The 19,960-nt window shown below is 46.8% G+C and overlaps 1 protein-coding gene across 2 annotated transcripts in view; it reads right to left on the minus strand.

Annotated features, from left to right (window-relative positions):
• The window catches only part of SCAMP2 (secretory carrier membrane protein 2), a 28,022-nt gene extending 8,062 nt beyond the window's left edge, over positions 1 to 19,960 (minus strand). For both annotated transcript variants that reach the window (XR_010026186.1, XM_063142199.1), the window contains exons 1-7: positions 19,813 to 19,960; positions 11,971 to 12,051; positions 10,211 to 10,300; positions 7,065 to 7,182; positions 4,573 to 4,701; positions 3,802 to 3,961; positions 768 to 869 (exon numbers count right to left, since the gene is read on the minus strand). Coding sequence is in view for 1 of the 2 variants with exons in the window: in XM_063142199.1 (XP_062998269.1) it covers positions 768 to 869; positions 3,802 to 3,961; positions 4,573 to 4,701; positions 7,065 to 7,182; positions 10,211 to 10,300; positions 11,971 to 12,051; positions 19,813 to 19,869 (737 nt within the window). In the remaining variant the exon portion in view is untranslated. The remainder of the gene's footprint in view (positions 1 to 767; positions 870 to 3,801; positions 3,962 to 4,572; positions 4,702 to 7,064; positions 7,183 to 10,210; positions 10,301 to 11,970; positions 12,052 to 19,812) is intronic.

Genomic DNA, 19,960 nt, shown 5'->3' on the forward strand with positions numbered 1-19,960 from the left:
GGGCAGGAACTGTCTTAAAAATATTTCTGCAAGCCGCCTTGAGAGTCTTTTTTTGGCTAAAGGGTGGGATAAAAGTGCTATAATAAGTAAATAAATAAATAAATAAATAGGCCTGTGGGCCGGAGGTTCCCCATTTCTGCTCTATGTGGCTTTATTCCCTCTCTTTCTCCATTGAGTTGCTGGGCCATATAGCCAAGAGGAGTTTGTTCTGCTGGCAGACTTATTTTGATGGATTATTGAATACTGTCATCTTTAGAACGCTCTAAACCAGCCTTCCTCAACCTGGGGCGCTCCAGATGTGTTGGACTACAACTCCCAGAATACCCCAGCCAGCTCTGGCTGGGGCATTCTGGGAGATGCAGTCCAACACATCTGGAGCGCCCCAGGCTGAGGAAGGCTGCTCTAAACAGAAAAGAGCAGACAATCATGGCAGGAGGTGGGGGGGGGAGAAAAGCAGTAAGAAGAGGGATTGCTGAAGAATAAGCACGAGAGGGCATGCAAGGGGTGCGCAGAGGAAGGCACGGACGCGATAGGAAAGGTTACAGGAGATACGTGCCTCTCAGGCGAAGGACTTAGAGCAGGAAGCATGGAGTTAGAGGCGCTTCAGCTGGGATCTGCGGAAGCCATGGAACAGGAGAGAAGAGAGAGAGAGAAGCTTTAGAAGAGCACGACTACAGAAGCCACGGAGGTTAACTGAACGCCTGCAGCAAGATGGCCCCTGCTGCCCAGCACTGTTTTCCATCCTGGACGGTAGCCATCGGTCTTACCTGTTCCCCCACCTAGGTATACCGACGGCCTGGATGACGTAGATGACTATTTGGCACAGAAATATGAAGAAGAACACAAAGAAACTGAAGGAACTGTCAGACCTGTCAAGGGAGAGAGAGGTAGAGAAGAGCGGGTGGGGAGAAGGCGTCAATCCAGGTGTTCCCTTCGAAGTGCGCCACAAAAGTACGGAACATTTCTCAGCCAGGGCACGGAGACCAAGTTCTGTGCCAAACGCTAGCTCAGGGTGTGTGCGTCTTGCGACCCTCCGGATGCTTTGGCCTACAACTCCCATCAGTACAGCCGACGGTGAGAGATGATGGGAATTCTTGGCCCAAACGTCTCGATGGCCACAAGTTGCTCGCCCCTGTGCTAGATCCTGTGTGGCGTACGGAATCGGCAGGCAGGTTCTGCAGCCAAGCAGCGCTGTTCTCCCAGCAGAGAGCTGGACAGTTTCAGTACAGCTGTGCCTTTAAGACATGGGTGGCCAAGACAGGCAGGGAGGCAAGTTGCCCCACCCCCTTTTTAGCCCTGCCAAAAGGTTTTCCCTTCCCTGCTCCTACCCAGAAGGCTTTCCTCCAATCCTGGGCTGCTCCTTTCGAAATGCCCACTCTCTTATTCCTCACTTACAAGGTTACCCACCAAGACTGCAGCGCCCCACTATAATACAGCCCAGTTTCATGCTGCCATGACTCTTAATAATAGAAGGGAGCAATCTGCATAGACTTGCAAGTGAGCGCTCCCAGCTATCCGAATGAGTCCTCATTTTTTGTGCCCATGGATAAACATGACACCAAAGCAATGTGCGCTCTCTCTCTCTCTCTCTCTCTCTCTCTCTCTCTCTCTCTCTCTCTCTCTCTCACACACACACACACACACACACACACACACACACACAGATTGATTTACTCTGGATGGCTTTATCTGGTCTTGTTTTGGTCAGGAATTGCCAGTTGCCAATTAATAAAGACATCTATCCACGGATTTGGTACAGGAAACTCAGGTTCAGACCATTGCTGAGCTATACACCTGACCTGGTGGCCTTTGGCAAGATCCCATCCCTTAACCACAGGCTGCTGCCACCCCCCACCCCCCACCCATGTTCCTCCCAGGTCACCGCCATCCTGCCCCACCCCCCACCCCCAGTGTGGCCTGTACGCTACTCCCCCACCACACCACAGGGTAATCCTCTATTGCTCTACAAAGCCCTAAAAGGCTCAACACTGCATGCAAACAAGCTAAAATTGACCTTCTGGGTGCTTTGCAGCTTATTTTTCCTTGAATCCCCCCCCCCCCCCAACTTTAAATTCATTCTGAGTTACCCGGTAACACATAACCTACAAGGGGACTGGAGGAGTGGGGGCAAAAATGAGCCTCAGACCTCCAAAAATTGCCCACCCCTGCCTTAGCCTAACCTCTCTCACAAGGCAGGGACTGAGGGAATTACACAACACTCAGCGATCCGTGGCAGCAGGCTGAGATGCAAACTTTAAAGCATCCCTGACAGATGGTTGTCAAGAGGCAGCTGGACAACCATCTGTCAGGGATGCTTTAAGGTGGACTCCTGCATTGAGCAGGGGGTTGGACTAGATGGCCTTCTAGGGTCCTTCCAACTCTACTATTCTATGATTCTATGACCACAAAAAACCCTCTTCCCCTCCCCAACTGTTTGTTTACATATCCCAAAAATGGGTTGGAGGGAGAAGCACCAAAAGTGTGTGCAAAAGGAGAGAGACGCTGGCTCTGGTGAAAAGATTCTTTATATTTTTATTTTTCTTGCTAAAAAGGTTATTTTAAAAAACTTCACGAATAGCCCAGTGTTTCGGATGGTGTCAATCCTTCTTCAGGGGCTGTATTTAACACATTATGTGTATGTGTATATTAGTATTTAATTACAAACTAATAAATCTGCATAACCAAATACAACAGGGACAATACCATTACATAAGAGTTGTTAGAGCATTATGTCAATATCCTATAGAGATAAATATCATAATGCTCTAACAACTCTTATGTAATGGTATTGTCCCTGTTGTATTTGGTTACGCATATTTCTTAGTTTGTAATTAAATACTAATACACATATACATGCTGTGTTAAATACAGGCCCTGAAGAAGGATTGACACCATCCGAAACGTTGGGCTATTCGTGAAGGTTTTTAAAATAACCTTTTTAACAAGGGCCTTCCTAGACGAGGCCTTAGCGCGCCTTCTGTCCCGGCTTCCCTGCTGTGCGTCCAGATGACGCACAGGGGAATCCGGAGACAGGCCGCGCTGAGGCCTCCTCCAATGCGCCATAAGCGAATTCGCTTATGGCGCGCCTTTTCCCCAGCTCCAGCCTCAGGCCGGAGCTGGGGAACGTCTAGGGACTTCCGCAGCTTTTCACGGCTCCTCGCTTACTCGCGAGGAGCCACGAAAAGCCGCGGACCTGGCACAGCGCCTATAGTAGCGCTGTGCCCATCGGCGGGGGGTGGGGGCGAAGGCTGGGAGGGTGGGTGCCAGGGTGGATGGCACGGGGGGAGGGCGGGTGCATTGCCCGGGTGGCGCGCAGCGCGATCGCACCCGCCCTCCCCCCGTGCCATCCACCCTGGCACCCACCCTCCCAGCCTTCGCCCCCCCCCGGTAACCCCCCCCCCCAAAACCCACTTACCTCTCCGGAGTCTTCGGGCCGCACCCGGCCCCTTTAAAATTAAAAAAAAAATGGCGGACGCCGCAGGGACGCGACTTCCCTGCGCGTCGTGCGTCTGGTAGCCTGGGGGAGGCGCGCTAACTTCAGCGCGCCTCGGCCCCGCCTCCCTGCCGGCGTAAGCCGGCAGGTCTAGCAAGGCCCCAAGAAAAGTAAAAAATAAAGACTCTTTTCACTAGCACCACATATCCCGCCTTCTAATTCCCAAGAGATTGCGAGAAGGGGATGCAGATGTGGATTCTACGCCTGAGGAACAAGCAGAGCCTGACAACCCAGCTCCTGTTATGACCCAGGTCAGACCACGTGGTTCCCCGCCCCCGCCCCACCCCAGTGTGGGACGTACTACTTGCCTGAAAGCCTTGTAAATTGGCCGATACCAACAGAGGAAAGCGCAGGGGGTGAACAAAACCAACCACAGGATGGACAGGCCGAATTCTACTCCTCTCTCGGACTCAACCGTGAACCACGCCAGGCAGGCAAGCAGGTTTAGTAGCAGGGTAACCGAGTGAACTGCCCAAAGTAACAGTAATTACAAAAAACACCATCAGCAAACAGTAAAACGACCCTCATAAAGAGCCGAAGCTTCCATGAACTTCTGTAGGAGATCCATGAACGAGAAACAGGCAAAATGGTGCTTGCGTTGGGGGCAGCCGCGTCAAAAAGGATTTCAAATTCTGCAGTAATATCCATCTTCAGCAGTCAGTGTACACTGTGCGAAAGACGACCCATTTACTTCATTGGCACAGCTCATTTTGACGCCTGCCTGGTTTGATTAATCAGATCTCAGCTTACTAAGCTGCATAGATATGCACAAGTATTTTGCTCGTGTGATCCGTCCTTATACTGCCTCCTCTCCCCCCTCCAGAGTCAGGAAGTCGTCAATGAACCACAGTGTCCCATGACGTCTGAACTCGGAAATTACGGTTACCATGTTCGGAACAAGCCAGGACCTTCAAGCAACTTTCAAGTGCGGTTTAAGATCCTAGCTTGTTCCTGTAATTTCCTGGTTCAGACATAACTGGATACTGTGGTTCTTGCAGAATCAAAAATACAGGCCCACGATCATTGCTTCTCTCCCCTGAAGAGGGTTTTTCTGGCCACCCCTGACCAGTTTAACTCACACATCCACAGGTAGTAGAGCATCCTGCAAGTTCGCTGATAGTCAGACGGGATGTCTGCAGAGAAGTCTTGATAGAAACATGGCTTGAATGGACAAGCCTTTGGAAGTGGAGGCCAGTTGTTCTGCCGTGCTGGGAGGAGAGAGGAAAGAGAAGTTTCCAGAAGGGCTTCCCTGATTTCTTCACTACACATAATGGCCTACAGGGTGTTTTGGGGCTGGTTGGGGGTAAGACTAGGATGACATGGTGAAACGATATTTGATTCTAGAGCGAACTCAATTCTGGCTCTCAGACAAACAAGAGCCCAATACCCCAAAACACAAAACTTAATTTTGCATGGATTATTTTTGTGTATGGAAACTTTCAGAAAAAGAACTTGAGAAGTCTGATGAGAAAGGAGACCTGTGGGTTTTGGAACACCACAGGATACAGGCATGCAGAACACACGGGGAGACACTCCCTCCTCTACAGAGGAAACGCCCAGCTACTGTAAGCTTCCTTTGCTATTTAACAGACCACAGCTGCATTTACGCAAGACGCTAACTCACACTTAGCAGTTGAATGTGGATTGTTTTCAACTGAAGGCTGATTGTTGAGCTGTGGGGGTTAGTATGTTGAACGCAGCACGTTTTCTTCAGGGTGGGTTATCGGTTGTCTGAATGTAACTAGGGTGGCTTGTTAACCATGCAATCTGGCTTGTTAACCACCCTGAACAACAACCCATGGGTTCTCAATGTGGCTTGCTTGAGAAAATAAGCCACAATGCATGGGTAACAAGTCAGCCTGGCTGCGTTCAGACAACGCAATAACCCTGAGGTTCAACAAACAACCTCAGTTCAAAACAACTCACATTCAACCACTGGTTAGCGAGTTGTGTGAATCAGCCCATATATTTTTCAGGTTTTCCTCCACAACCCTGAGGACTAGAAACTTGCCATCTTTAAAATGAAATCGGACACTCCATAAAAGAATAACAAGTCTGTCTTGCAGAACGGAGGTTCTGCAACCTACAGTATGTGACCACCAGCGCACACAATTTTAGACCCAACTACAAACACCCAAGGTTGGGGTGAGCAATACTGATGTGACGGGGATACGCAGAAAACTCATCAAGCAAGCTCAGTATAGGCACCACAACCACCTGCAAGGCTGGATTGGTTAATCATCTTTGGTGAGCAACAATTCCTCCAGAGCCAGAAGCTTGTTACACCCATTGTTCCAGCAGCCAGTAGGTCCACCTGGGGGAGAGCAGGCTGACAGCTCGTTTGTAGTTATTTACGCTACTGAACAACCCCATTGATACTTAAGACATGATTTACACATTGAGCGGTGAGAGAATTTCCCGACGTCCGACTCCACTGGAGCCTGCTCACGGTGAAGAGCCGTTTGCGTGCAGCGGAAATGGAAGAGCTTCTCTGCTGTGGAACGCAGCCTGGAGAGGGATTGTAGTTCAGCGGCAGAGCACACACTTCTCATACCGAGGGGCCCCGGTTCAATCCCCACCATCCTCAGTTAAAAGAACCAGAGAGAAGGGGATGGGAAAGAAGGCTGGCCAGCAGGAAAAACTTCCTGACTGTTAGAGGAGTATGACAATGGAACCAATGACCTAAGGAGATCATGGACTCTCCCACCCTAGAGGCCTTCTAGAGGCAGCAAGACAGCCATCTGTCAGGGGTGCTTTAAGGTGGATTCCTGCATTGAGCAGGGGGTTGGACTCGATGGCCTTGTAGGCCCCTTCCAACTCTTCTATTCTATGATTCTATGAACTACAGAGCTTGTGGGCTCTCCCACACAAGAGGCAGCTGGACTTCCTGACTGTTAGAGCAGTACGACAATGGAACCCATGACCCAGGTGGTGGGCCCACCCTAGAGGCAGCTGGACAGCCATCTCTCAGGGATGCTTTAAGGTGGATTCCTGCATTGAGCAGGGGGTTGGACTCGATGGCCTTGTAGGCCCCTTCCAACTCTGCTATTCTATGATTCTATGAACTACAGAGCTTGTGGGCTCTCCCACATAAGAGGCAGCTGGACAGCCATCTGTCAGGGATGCTTTAAGGTGGATTCCTGTATTGAGCAGGGGGGTTAGACTTGATGGCCTTGTAGGCCCCTTCCAACTCTACTATTCTATGATTCTACGAGATCCCCTGTCATCAGAGTAGACAGTATTGGCCTAAGATAGAAAACAGCCTCTGATTTGGTAGAAGGCAGCTGCTTAGGTTCTTTGGCAGCTTCCTACGTTGCGGTGGAATCTGCTGGGCCAGCACAGCACACCACTGCGCACAAACCGTGCCTTGCTTCCAAGAGCGCCGAGGTGGGTCAGGTTTCGAGCAGACTGCTACACCACCCCCTCCAGGTTTTTACACTAACGCAAGCCTCCGAGACCCAAGAACTGCCCTGCTGGAAACCACCTTGGATTGAACTGATCTCTCCCGCTATAATTAAAAGGTGCTCTCAAAAGCTTTCACATGGAAGAGGTTTCCGAAGTCCGTACTCACGGGTGAAGCCCGCTGCGCTGTTCTGTAGCTCGCGCTCCTTTCGGTCCAACTCCGCTGCTTTCCTTTCCAGCTCTTCTTGCTGCTGAAGGAGCCCAGCCTGTGCTGCTGAGGCAACAGACTACGCGGACGAAAAATAATAAAAACAATCAGAGGTTATTAAAAACTCGCCGTTCGAGGCAAAGGCAGTGGAGTCTCTAACGAAGAGAAAAGGGCCATACTAGCAGTGCAATCTTATATATGGCAACTAAGAAGTAACTTCTCTTGAGTTGATTGGAACGGAGTCTCAAGTTGTGTATAGGACCGCAGCCCACGTATATGTATTCTGTGGGTGGGGAGGTATGAAAAGAAGTCACTAGTGAAGAGCTCTTACTTTCTGACAACCCAAAGCATCACTAAGGCAAACTGCTGGGCTTGCTAAGCAGACTCAGCACCATCCGACAGAAAGATGCTAAAGAATGGTCAGAAAAGGCAGAGTTAAATCTCCTCTTGGAGTTTAATCTTTTAGATCGCAAACCCATGCTTTCAATTCTTTTCCTAGAAGCCAATGAGGTCTAGAAACCTTTTTTTTTAAAAGCTCAAAATCTCGGGATGCATTGAGCAATCGTGCGCTTTGAGGAAGGCCGGGCATCACGGTTTTCAACAAAACTGCAGCCGTGTTCGCTTCTGGAACCCCCTGATTATGCCCGGAATACAATATTTTAGAGCTGCAGTTGTGGAAACTTCCATTAGTATTTCTGGTTTGTTTGTTTTAAAAAAACCCCATTCCCTTGCAAAGGTCTTGTTTTTGTTATGTTTTTCTGGTTACTCGTTTCAAAGGTTTTGCAAAACAATGCTGAACATCAGAAGACGACCATTATCTTGGAGCAAAAAGCAAGGCTAAGTGGTCCATAAACATAGAAAGGAAATTGAAGGCGGAACCCGGGGAAATACAAGCGTAAATACAGCCACCTCCCCCATTCTGAGAAGAGAACCAGCTCAGAGGAGGCAGTGATCCCTATCGCAGGTATTCGGAAGGAAATGCATCAGACTCCCTCGCCTTCCTGCTGGTTTCCCTACCCTTCCTTTTCATTACCTGGTGGTTACTCTGAGAGCTGCCGTCTTCCGCTAGCAACCTCTGCCTCTCTGAACGTTCTGAGCTTGCCGAGATGAACTTAGGAGTCAGGTACTTGCTGGCCTGTCTAAGCAGCAACTGCAACACACAACTACGCTGTGTCTACGCTCGCAGGACGGGGCTCTGCCTGATCGCTCGCTGGAACTACGTTACTAACGCTCGTAAGGGGTTAGATAAGTGAGGCATGCAAAAGGCAGGGGAGGGTTGGAGAAAGAGGAGAAACACAAACACATGCACAAAATCACACCGAGGCCTCAGAGGCCTCTCCCACTGGGTGCTTTCGAGGGACTCTTAAGGCAGCGAATGCAATATAAACCAAGACAGCCGATAACAAAAGCAAATTGCGATTCAGATTTCTTTATTTGGAGGGTAGGGCAAACTCACTGCCATCATGCCCACTGCCGTCCCAGCTAAGACTGTTGCTCTACCTCAGTATTCCCCAAGGTGGAGCCCTCCAGAAGTTCTGGAATTCAACTCCCATAAGCCTCAGCCAGCATGGTCAGGACTGCTGGGAGCTGTAGTCCAAAGCAGTTGGAGTGCACCAGATTGGGCAAGGCTGTTCTCCTCTACGGGCTTGGTTGTTTTAACACTTAATTTAACTTAAATTTAAACTTCGCTGTTTTAATTCCATATTTCAACCTATATCAATTTTTGCTGTGTGGTTTTAATCCTGGTTGTGCTTTTTATATTGTATTTTGTATTCGTGTTTTAAAATTGTTGGGTTTTTTATGCTCTTCATGACTTTAATTTTTGTAAACCGCCCAGAGAGCTTCGGCTATTGGGCGGTATAAAAATGTAATAAATAAATTGTTTTTATTATAGAGACACCACATCGCTCAAGGGCTTGCACTCTTTCCCTGCCATTTATCTTCTGTTTACAAACTTGTATCCCTTAATAACTTTGGGGAAAGGCCAAAGTTCAGTGGCAGAGCATATACTCGGCATGCAGAAAGACCCAAAACTAATCCCCAACAGTGCTGGAGAGCTACTTCCACTCATAGCAGTGTCTATTAATGAGGCGATATTGGGCTAGACGGGCCAATGGACTAGCCCAGCTCAATATAAAAGCAGCTTTGTGTGTTCAAACAACCCTGCTTTTAAACACTGTGCTGCACGGAATGTTCACAAACACTTTAACTCCGAAGAAGAAAAGGCGTCAACAACAGAATGCTGACAAGTAGTTGCTTTGGGGAGAAGGCAGAAGGCAGTTTGATAGGGAAGGTGTTACGCAGGGCTTCGGGAGACAAGGAGATTTTGGTGCAGGGTGGAGTGGGGGCAAAGCTGCAAGGCAGACAGAGCAGCTGAGGACTGAAATGCAAGGAGGAAGAGAAATCCCGGGAGACAGAGAACTTAAGTTACAGGAAGGTCAGAGATAAGGTCGCAGTAGGCTGAGAAGCAGGGTCCTGACGGAAGCATGGGTGAGATTGGCAGAAGGCCAAGGAAAGGAAACAATTTCAGGAACAAGGTGAACCCCCTGCCCCCAAATGGCTTTGCAACGGGAGGAACAGTATAGGATTGGCAGAGATGTATGGACCAGCAGGGGAATATTAGAGATTGAGAGACCATAGCCAAGTGAGTGGCAGCTAAAGGAAGAGCTGTGGCTCAATAATAGAGCTTTGTATGCAGAAGGACCCAAGTTCAATCCCTGGTATCTCCAGGTAGGGCTAGGAAGGAATCCTGCCTGAAACCCTGGAGAGCCATGGCTGCCAATCAGTGTTGACAATACTGGGCTAGATGGACCAACAGACTGACTTAGCAAAAGGCAACTTTCTGTGTTCGTAGAATGTCCCATGTTGATCGGAACTAAACGAGATCTTGGGTCGCAGGTCGCACGCTTATAACACAACCCTCCCCCCAGTCCCAGAGAGACACAAATCCAAAGTAAAATTATACAGGACCCTTTCCCAGTTATCTGTAAAGAGAACTATTAAGAAGCACAATGCTAATCAGTACTTAAGACGGTCCTGGCTGCCGCAAACGGAGCTCTTCAGGGATGCAACGCAATATTAAGGGAGGATAAAGAGGGGTGCACTACCTGGGGAGTGGGTTCCACAGACGGCTGCAGCACCGCAGGCTGCGAAGGCCCGCCGGGCTGCGTTGCCGGGACAGTCTGGCCTGCGTTCGTCTAGACAAGAGAGGCAAAATGTTAGACGGTTGCGAGAGGAGCATCAGAATAAACCCCTAAAACAGTGGTTCCCAATTGGTGGTCCGTGTAACCCACCCAGGGGGTCCGTGGCACCATTCACATATTCACCATTCATTTCTGGAGTCCACTGATGACCAATTCCTACCAGAAGTAAAATATAACATCACTGAGCACCTGTGACTAGTTTCAGAGATTACTTCCCTGCACCTAATCCTGAAAACTCATGGAGAAGGAATCCTTTTGAATGTGGTGATGTACAACCAACAACTCTGTCTGCGGAAGAGCAAGATGCACTCGTCGACGTGACTTGTGATGGTTCATTGAAATCATTTTTCAAAGAATATAGACTGGATCAATTCTGGGTGAAGGTTTTTCCTGATTATAATAAGTTAGGTGAAAAAGCTTTGAAACATCTGGTTCTCTTTTGTTCCATATATCTTTGAAGAACAAGCATAGAAATCGGCTCGATGCTGATCCAGATTTGAGATTAAAAGTAGGGAATATTGAACCGGATGTGGAAGGGATTGTTCGGGACAAAAAGAGGCATGATTTCTCCCATCACATTTAGGTTTCGTAGCTGCTAGACAAGTCATAATTTGTTCAATTGTAAACTAGACGTTAGTAAAATTAAATTCGTCTTTATATTCCTAACTAAATCATTGTCATTTTTGCATGGTAATATCACAAATATCACAAATTTTATGGTCTTTTTTTTTAGTATACCTTTGCTTATTAGGGGCCACCCTTATTTTCTTCAAAAAATTGCCTCGCACAGGTAACTACCATAGAGATAACAAATTTTTCAAAAGTAGGGGGTCCATGGCTTGGCATTTGAAAAACAAGAGGTCCGCAGTACTTAGCTAACTGGGAACCACTGCCCTAAAATATTGCTTGCCCTTTTGGCAGCCCCTTTTACAGGACTCAAAAGGTCCCTTCCCAGTGGCAGTAGCTCACTCTGGACTGACCAATGCATGCAGCAGTATGAGGTGGTAGAAGAATCCCAAGGTGGGAAAGTGTGGCATATAGCCTGCTCTGAAAAATTAACCTACCACCGCAGAGTCTCGTTGGGCCAACTTAGCTATGACCCATTCAACGAAATATGGTCTCCTTTTCTCGATTATATCAATGGTACAGATGTGGCATCCAACTCTGGTTTAACAAATCTTCCTCTGACCACAGTAAATTGAAGGAAACAAGCTCGGTTCGGCATCTACAGAAATCGTGTTTGTGTATTTATTAGAAACGCTGTCTGACTTGTATGTTTTTATATATATATTTTACTTTTTTAAACCGCTTTGTTAAATAGAGTTTAATAAATTAAATTAAATTTTAAAAAAAGAATCCCAAGGAAGTAATCAAGGCTTCTGATAGGGGTGCAATTTCTCTCTCTCTCTCTCTCTCTCTCTCTCACACACACACACCTCTTTAAACACACACACACCCTAGCATGCCAAGAGAAAAGGTTCTAGCTCCTGCTATACTAGTTGTTCTGCTTGCAGGGAGAGCTTTGTACCCAGGAACAATGAAACACTCCTGGCCCAAGACGATGAAGCACTCCTGCCTCCTCCAGTTCTGAGTGGAAAGCTTCTCAACACCCCTAAAATCAAACATGCTAGCTAACAGGATACTGAATCCAATGCTGCACTTACCAGCCGAGAGCTCTCAGAGAAGGGATTGAATTCATCCAGGCCACCTTGGTTAGCGTTTGCCAGCTGTGTAACGGAGGGATCCTGAAAAAGGGAGGAGAACAACGGTGAATGAGAACACAGCTTTTTATTCTCCCAGTATTTTAACAGTCTATAAACTGATTTTTAAATTTGTATTTTAAATTTGTATTTTTGCATTGCTGCGGTTTTTATCTTGGTTGTGCTTTTATATTGTATTTTATATTATGGTTTTATACTGTTGTTTTATACTTGAATTGTCTTAATTTTGTAAACTGCCCAGAGAGCTTCGGCTATTGGGCGGTATAGAAATGCAATAAATAAATAAAACAACCTTGGTGTGCACACAGGTTAATCAGACTTGCATGGCTGCACCTTATTCGTTCAATCTGGCCGTCAATGGCCATGTTCCTTGAAAAGATGCCTGCTCACTCCCACACAGAGGGATGATCCTCTAAATCCACTTCAGTGGTGTTAGTGGCTCTTAACATGGAAGGAAAACACAAAATCCACATTCCTCCTTAACCATACATCATTATTACTTATGCCCTGCTAACAGTGTGCATTGCTCTTTACAGGAGTTACATGAGCAGCACATAGACAGCATGTGTAACAGCAGATTTCAATGACCCTGGTAATCAAAAAGTCCCCGCCCCCCAAGCCCTGACTCCACAACACCCCTGAAATGAATAATCTGCAGAGATTAGGATAGAGGCAAGAAGTGTTGCAGAAAGAGGTGCCTTTTAGACCAATGGGTGGATAACTTTTGGGCTGGTGGGCACTGGGCCTATTTGGAAATTTGAGAAACGCTCCTGAGCACAACCACAAAATGGCTGGAGGTGGGCGTGGCTTGTCCGAAAGTACAAGAAGCCTGCCCAGAGGCATTCACGGGAAATTAAAGTGGCAGCAGCCAGAGGCTCCCACTTGGCTTTGAAGGAAAACAGCTGCCAGAAAGGAAATTTTAACATATTTTTAAAATAAAAGTTGGGAGTAATCGGGTGTTTCGGTGAACACCAAGGAAGGTGTCTGGGGACATACTGTGCATGTGAGAACCATGTTGCTTACTCCTGCTTTAGGTATTGGAGTAGCAGCACAGGAGCCCCTTTTCCACTGGATCAATGCAGCACTTCTGCAAAGTTTGAAGGCCCTGCCGCATGCGGGCAGAACGCACACTGCGGAACTTTGCTACTCCAAACCCTGCCTGGCTGAAAGTCCCAAGTTCGTAGGAAGAATCTCTCGTTCTCAGCTGTTTCATTTACAGCCATGGGGCATAATCCAGAAACTTGTCATAAATCCAAGCGTGCCAAGCATGTATCAGATTCAACTATTTGGACTCAGACGAGCAAACTAACAAACAAATATATTGTTATCAAGCTGGGCGAGCGAGAAAGGAGAGTCCGGGCTGCAATTGCAAGACTTTGGGACAGGCTTGGGTGATAATCTAGTGTCATCTCGGCTTTCATCTGCGTACATCAAGCGCCTGTTTAATGAGTAACTTCAGGCAAACAGCCTCGATTCTGACACTCCCAGGCTGAGCCTGCTGTTGCACAACCTAGTGAATCACTGCAGGAAGGGAGAACAGGTGAAAGGAACAGGTGGAGTCTCAAGTCTAACACACACACACACACGCACACTCTTACTAGGGAGCATGCGCATTTAGCACAATGGGACTCAATTCCAAGTAAGCACAGGCAGGAGTGTGCTGCACATTCCTTTTCCTTGCAGAATCAGAGGTGGAGACACAGAGGTATCCAGAAATAAAACTAAGGGGACCCAGTAAGATTCTCAAAATGTTCGCAAGAGCTGTGGCTACCACATCAGGTGCATGATGAACCAGAAACTTGCGAGCCTCTTTGGGGTGAGGCAGTCTCCAGCATGTGCACACATTCTTTACAACAGTGTGGGTGAGTGTGGCAGAGACTTGTGGACCTCTAGGTGTTCTGGCCTACAATTCCCCTCACTGTTGGCTATGCTGTCTAGGATGATGGGGTCATAGGCCAAAACATCTGGAGGGCACGAATTGTCCAACCGTACCCTAGAAAGTAAGCTGGGCGGACCTCACGGCACAGCTGCAGGCCGAAGGGAGGTTTAGCTGGAGAGTTCCAGAGAACATGATGAAGATGCTTTGTTTCCTGTTGCAAAATGCAAGCCAATTCTACTTTAGAGCCAACTTGCAGAGTCAATGCTGCCATCAGCAGTTTAGCTTTGAAAATCTTGTCTGCTGCGGAACACAGGAAGCTGCCTTGCACCAAGTCAGATTGTTGGTCCATCTGGCACAGTCTTTGCCTGCAAAGACTGGTAGAGGCTCTCCGGATTTTCCCAGTTTACTTTCTATCTGCAAGCATGGGAGACAGAAGTGATGCCAAAGCCCCAGGACTCAGAAATGTCACTACGGATGGCTGATCTCTACTTCAGAGATTCCCCAACCTGGTTCCCTGAACGTGCTGGCTGAGAATTAAGGGAGCTGCAGTCCAACACATCGGGAGGGCACCATTTTGTTCACATTTGCCATTCGATTATGCTTTATTCATCATTTGATTTGACTATGCTTCCCTTGATAATGATTTGGACAAATCGCAAAATAATTTGATTTTTGGAAGAAGAACAAAAGGAGGAACTAAGAGCTTACACAAGTGCATTTTAAAGCTTGAAATCTATGAATGGTTACAGCCCTAGAAAATGTTGTTTCTGCTTTTAAATACAAAAGGAATGCTCAACACCATAGAGCGAGAAGAAGAATGTTGAAAAACATCTTTCAATAGCTAGAACAACTAGAAAGGTCTCTACACTATCATCAGCTTTGTTGAAGTCTTGGATCCTTGTTTTAAAGGGCTTGTGAATTGCATCAGCTGTTTGTGAAAAAAAAAAGTTTGTTTTAGATGGGAGTTTATCGCTGTAACTTCCTGAACAGCCTGTGGCTTGGAAAAGGAGGTTAATACACCAAAGAGAAGCCTTTGGATCATCCTGTTATGTGTTTCAGACCCCAATGTTTGCACCATTAGGACACTGCCCTTCACACACACACCCAAGTCACCAAGTTTAAGAGGCTGGCTTGAGAATTAACTGCCAACTCCCTTCACAAACAAAGACATGCTCCAGAGAGTGGAAAGAGCTGCCAATACAGCTTTGCTAAAATCCAAACGGCTCTCAAAATGCTTTGTCCCACATGCCTGCAATGCCCGTTAGTTTCATAAATTTAACGCCGACAAATTTTTAGCGGGGCGAAAGAAACTGTTGGATCCTGGAATGGATCTTGGTTATGTTTTCCATTGCTTTGTTAATTGCTGAGGATCTGGAAGAACAGAAGACTCAGCAGAAACTTAAAGGTCAACTCTACACCTGGACATTGAGTGTCATAACTGAATAATTGTCTAACTGTTTGTCTTCAATTAAGGGTTTCAAGGAGTTGCATCATTGTACAGGTTGTCTATAAAAGTAAATGTATTTTCATGTTCACCTTACTTCCATGTCCCTTACCCAACTTGATGTGAGCTGTATTGACTGACCGTTTGTAAGTATTTGTATCTGTACTGCCATAACTAAATTATATATTTATTTGCCAGTAAAAGGTTTGTTTTAACCTACAAAAATCTCTGTCTTAATTCACGTCTTTGCTGACTTGGCTGACAGTCTCTGGAAGGCCCAGACAGAGACTTAACACAAAAGGTTATGTGCCAGAAACCCAGTCTGTGCCATAACTAATCAGCTTCTAAAGCCATAACTCAACAGAAACGCACTATACGTCACACAGCAGTCGGCATATTTTGGAAAGCCAGCTAATTCTGGACAAAATTGTTTTGCCCCAGATGCACTGTTGCCTTACACAATTGCAACAACTGCTTCATCCCTGTGCTTGCTGCGTCTGAGTTTCAACAGCTTCCTCTCTATACCAACTGTTGCCTGTTGCCAAGAGAGGAGCCGCAAGTGCTGTCCGCCCTGCAGGCAGAGGACATGATTTAGGAGCCAGGTTCACACATGCCTTCAGTAGCATGGATGTTTTTTCTTTTTGAAGATAGAACCGGACAGAGGCTTCTCCTCTCAGCAAGCTCGTGTGTCAGCAGCACCCCACACTTGGTTCCAAGGTTTTCCACCTTGAAGCCCCCCACCCCTTTCTTTAAAATGATGTACGGAAATCCCTGGAACCGCATGTCAAGCTGTTCACATGAACAGCCTGTTGTGGGAAGGTGCTCTACCGCAGCAGCCATCGCAGGACTAGATGGATATGCGAATCAGGCTTTCAGAAAAGAGAAAGAAAGAAGTCATGCTACACACAGACACATGTTTCCTATGTGCTGGGGACAGGTTTTTTTGAAAATCTATTGCTTCCCACCCCATTTCCAGATGTGTTTGTTGTGGCTGGGCTTAATCCATGCAGAGTCTAGTGCATTTTCTTCACCACAGGTTTAAGGCATCCCTCTTCCTGGTTATGACAGAGTAAGGTTGAAATTCTATCTACACTTCCTTGACAGCATGTATTCCTAAATTCAGTGGGAATTCTGAGTGAACACACATAGAATCAGGCGTCAAAATATATCATCTGTCCTGTGAAGTATGCATTTTAATTTATGAGTGCCATGACTTATGGGTAAAGTCATAAATGTTGATGATGATGGATTCCAGAAGGAACCCTGTAGTTGAAGACAGATTCTAGAGAACTTAATCCCGGGGAGGCAAGATAAACCCTAATTATATTCTCTCAAACCCAGCATCTGTGATTGATTGATCAGGTAGAAAGAGAACAGGCTTTACTGTGCAATCCTATGCATGCTTACTCAGAGATCAGTCCCACTTTGTTCAATCAGGCTGGCTCCCTAGTAAAGGTGTTTAGCACTGAAGCCTCCATGTCAAAACAGAACCTTAGCTACGTCATAAGCTTCCATTGGGCAGCAGTTTTTCATTTTGTCCATCCCTTGTAAAGCAAAATACCAACAGTTGTAGGCAGGCAGGGTGAATGTGCAGGAGAATTTGAGTCAAACAGGGTAACATACTAATAGAAAAATAATAGTGGACTTGGGGAAAAAGTTTAAGGTATTATATATAATCCAAGGAAATGACAATTTCCCAAACCAACTGCTGCACATTACAATGGCACAATTAGTACTGAAGTCTATCCCATAACACGAAAGGGTGCCTAATGCAATAAAGGAAGCTCATTCTCGGCTGTGGAATGAGCTCCCTAAGGAGGTTCGCCTGGCACCTACACCATATTCTTTCAGACGCCAGGTGAAGCCCTTTTTATTCTCACAGCATTTTAACAGTCTATAAAGTCAATTTTAACTTTGCTGTTTTAAATTTGTATTTCTGCACCGCTGCTGATTTTATCCTGGTTGTGCTTTTATATTGTATTTTATACCATGCTTTTGTACTGTTTGTTTTATACTTTGACTGGTTTTAATTTTTGTGAACCGCCCGGGGAGCTTCGGCTATTGGGCGGTATAAAAATGCAATAAATAAATAATAAAAACATGGCTATGTTTGTCATTTATTATTTGAAAACATGCCTACAGGCACTGTGTGTGAATAAAGCGATAGAAGTCTCTGCCTACAGATTCAGTCTAAAGAAAAATGTAGTTAAATAGAGCTGTTACAGTGTGCACACATGTGACTCTGCCCCCTTTAAGAGATAACACCGTGTACTATCAAAACTCTAGTGCCAGTTTGGAAAGAAAAAGAAAAAAAGAGCTGCTCAGTGAGGGAAGCTGCTACTCGACTGCAAAGCTTCACTCCTGATTCTCACGCCATCATGTTATGAGAAGGAGTAATAAGCAGAAATAGAACGGGAGCAAACTGGCTGGTACAAGCTAAAGTAATTACGAAAATGGTTACAATGGCCAGAGTACAGGAACTATGGCTCCTTTAAAAAGAAAAAGTGTCAGGACTCAAAAACAGTCCTTTTCTCCACAACAATGGAGTCAAAGTTCTTCTTCCCAGCCGCAGGGTTCTCTAAGGAAGGGCTTATTTCCGAGACTAACTAGAGAGGAAGCATGGATATGTAGGTAAGGTGTCTCATGGTTGCTGCCACTCACCCCCCTGAACTATCCCTGTGCGACAAGGAACAAAACAAACAAACAAACAAAACCAGTCATCTCATCTGGATCTCACTGAAAGTAATAGATTTACACTTGTTGGCTCCTCTTTCCTCCTCCTCCTCCTCCTCATTTACATTTGCATCTTACTTTCCTCAAAGGAAAGAGTGGGATATATGGAAGTTGTTCTATTTTATCTTCACATCAAATCCATGAAACAGACTAGGGTAAGAGAAAGATACTGACCCATCCAAGTAGATGTGATTACATGTGGACTTTCCTGCTCCAAGACCAACACTCTAATATTTACACCACGCTAGCACGGAATGCCCAACTACAGAACCCATTTTGATCATAGGGATTCTGAGTGTTCTGTAGTCTAAATAAATTTATCTAGGGTGCAATCCCAGCTGGCTGGTGAATTCTAGGAGTTGTAGGGCTTTTCTTCTTAGGGGTGCATTTCTTAGGAATGCACCCCTAACAGCTCAAGTCTGACACTGAAAAACTTTCATTCCGTTGTCATGTACCTGATCATAAACATTGGAAATGCTCATGTGATTTGTACCACTCAAAGCTTTATGGTGTCCTCTAATGTCTTTAAGACGCAATCCTACATGGTGCTGTTGCTTGTAGGCTTCCCAGAGGCATCTGGTTTGGCCACTATGAGAACTGAGTGCTGGACTAGATGGACCCTTGGTCTGATCCAGCATTGCACTTCTGATGCTCTTAATCCTATGCATGCTTAGACAGAAGATAGTCCTACAACTCACAGTATTCCCTAGAGAATTGGGCATATTTGGGTTTTTTTTTTTAATGACGAGGCAGGGGGAAGTAATGGCAAATATACCTCAAAGCTGGTAGAAACATACCATTTCGTAGGGAGGAACTCTATGCTAGATCACTAATATTAACATTCTTGCAGTGCATGACTCCATACAACGAAGTACCTGAATCTTACAAGCACTATACATCTTGCACTTAAGTAAAGGCCAAGGCCAGGACAAAAAAATATGCAGGGAAGCATCATGCCAAAGACTATAAAGACAAAGTGTACTGAGGTTCTGCAGGGGGATGCCACAGCATAGTACCAAAGTCTAACTGGACGGCCAAGAGAAGCTAAAATCGCTCAGACTACAACACTCTGCGTCATTACCTGGGAGTTAGCCTCACCAAACACTGAAGTGGGGCTTATTTCTGGACACATGTGCCCTAAGCTGGGCTACAAACCTTCCTCCTTAAGCCATTCCCCGCCCTTCTTTTTGCGTCTGGTTTGAGAGCCAGTGTGGTGCAGAGATTAGCCTCAGGCTAGGACTGCAGATACCCAGGCTCAAAGCCCTACTTGGCCATGGGATTCCACGGCTGGCCTTTGCCCTGTCACCTTCCCCCAACACAATGGGAGGGGGGCATCTATAAGCCACTTTGTGCTCCTTGGCAGAGATGTAAAGAAGAGGCAGCCGAGAAACAAGACAACCAGCCTGGGGAGAGGAGCGACAGGCAGACCTTGCAAAGGGGGCAAGGTTCAGCTGAAGGGCCGCCAGTTGCCGACCCCCTTTGCCTCTCTTCACATGACCCACTGAACTCAGGACACCTCTTTCTTGCCCTACTCTCATTTGGTTCCTTCATTTGGCTCCTTTGCAATGGAGGGACTGGGAGGGGGGGAGGACAAGGGACCCTCCCTACAATTTAGGGGGCGCCCTCACTTTAGGGCGTGGCCTCCTCTCCGCCTCTGATTGGCCACTGGCGCTGCCATTTGCCCCCCCACCCCCACCAGGAGGGGAATTAGCGGTTCTGCTCGCCTTACCTGGAAGGGATTCACGTCCACCGGGTCGGCGAAGGGGTTCGTGTCGAAGGCCGACATGGCCACTTCGTCCAAGGGCCTGAGGTCCGCTGCACCTGTTCCCACAGCGGTCCGCTTCCTGCTCCTTAGAAACCACACACTTCCGGGAGGA

This window comes from Elgaria multicarinata, chromosome 16 (assembly GCF_023053635.1).
Source record: "Elgaria multicarinata webbii isolate HBS135686 ecotype San Diego chromosome 16, rElgMul1.1.pri, whole genome shotgun sequence".
NCBI lineage: Eukaryota > Metazoa > Chordata > Lepidosauria > Squamata > Anguidae > Elgaria > Elgaria multicarinata.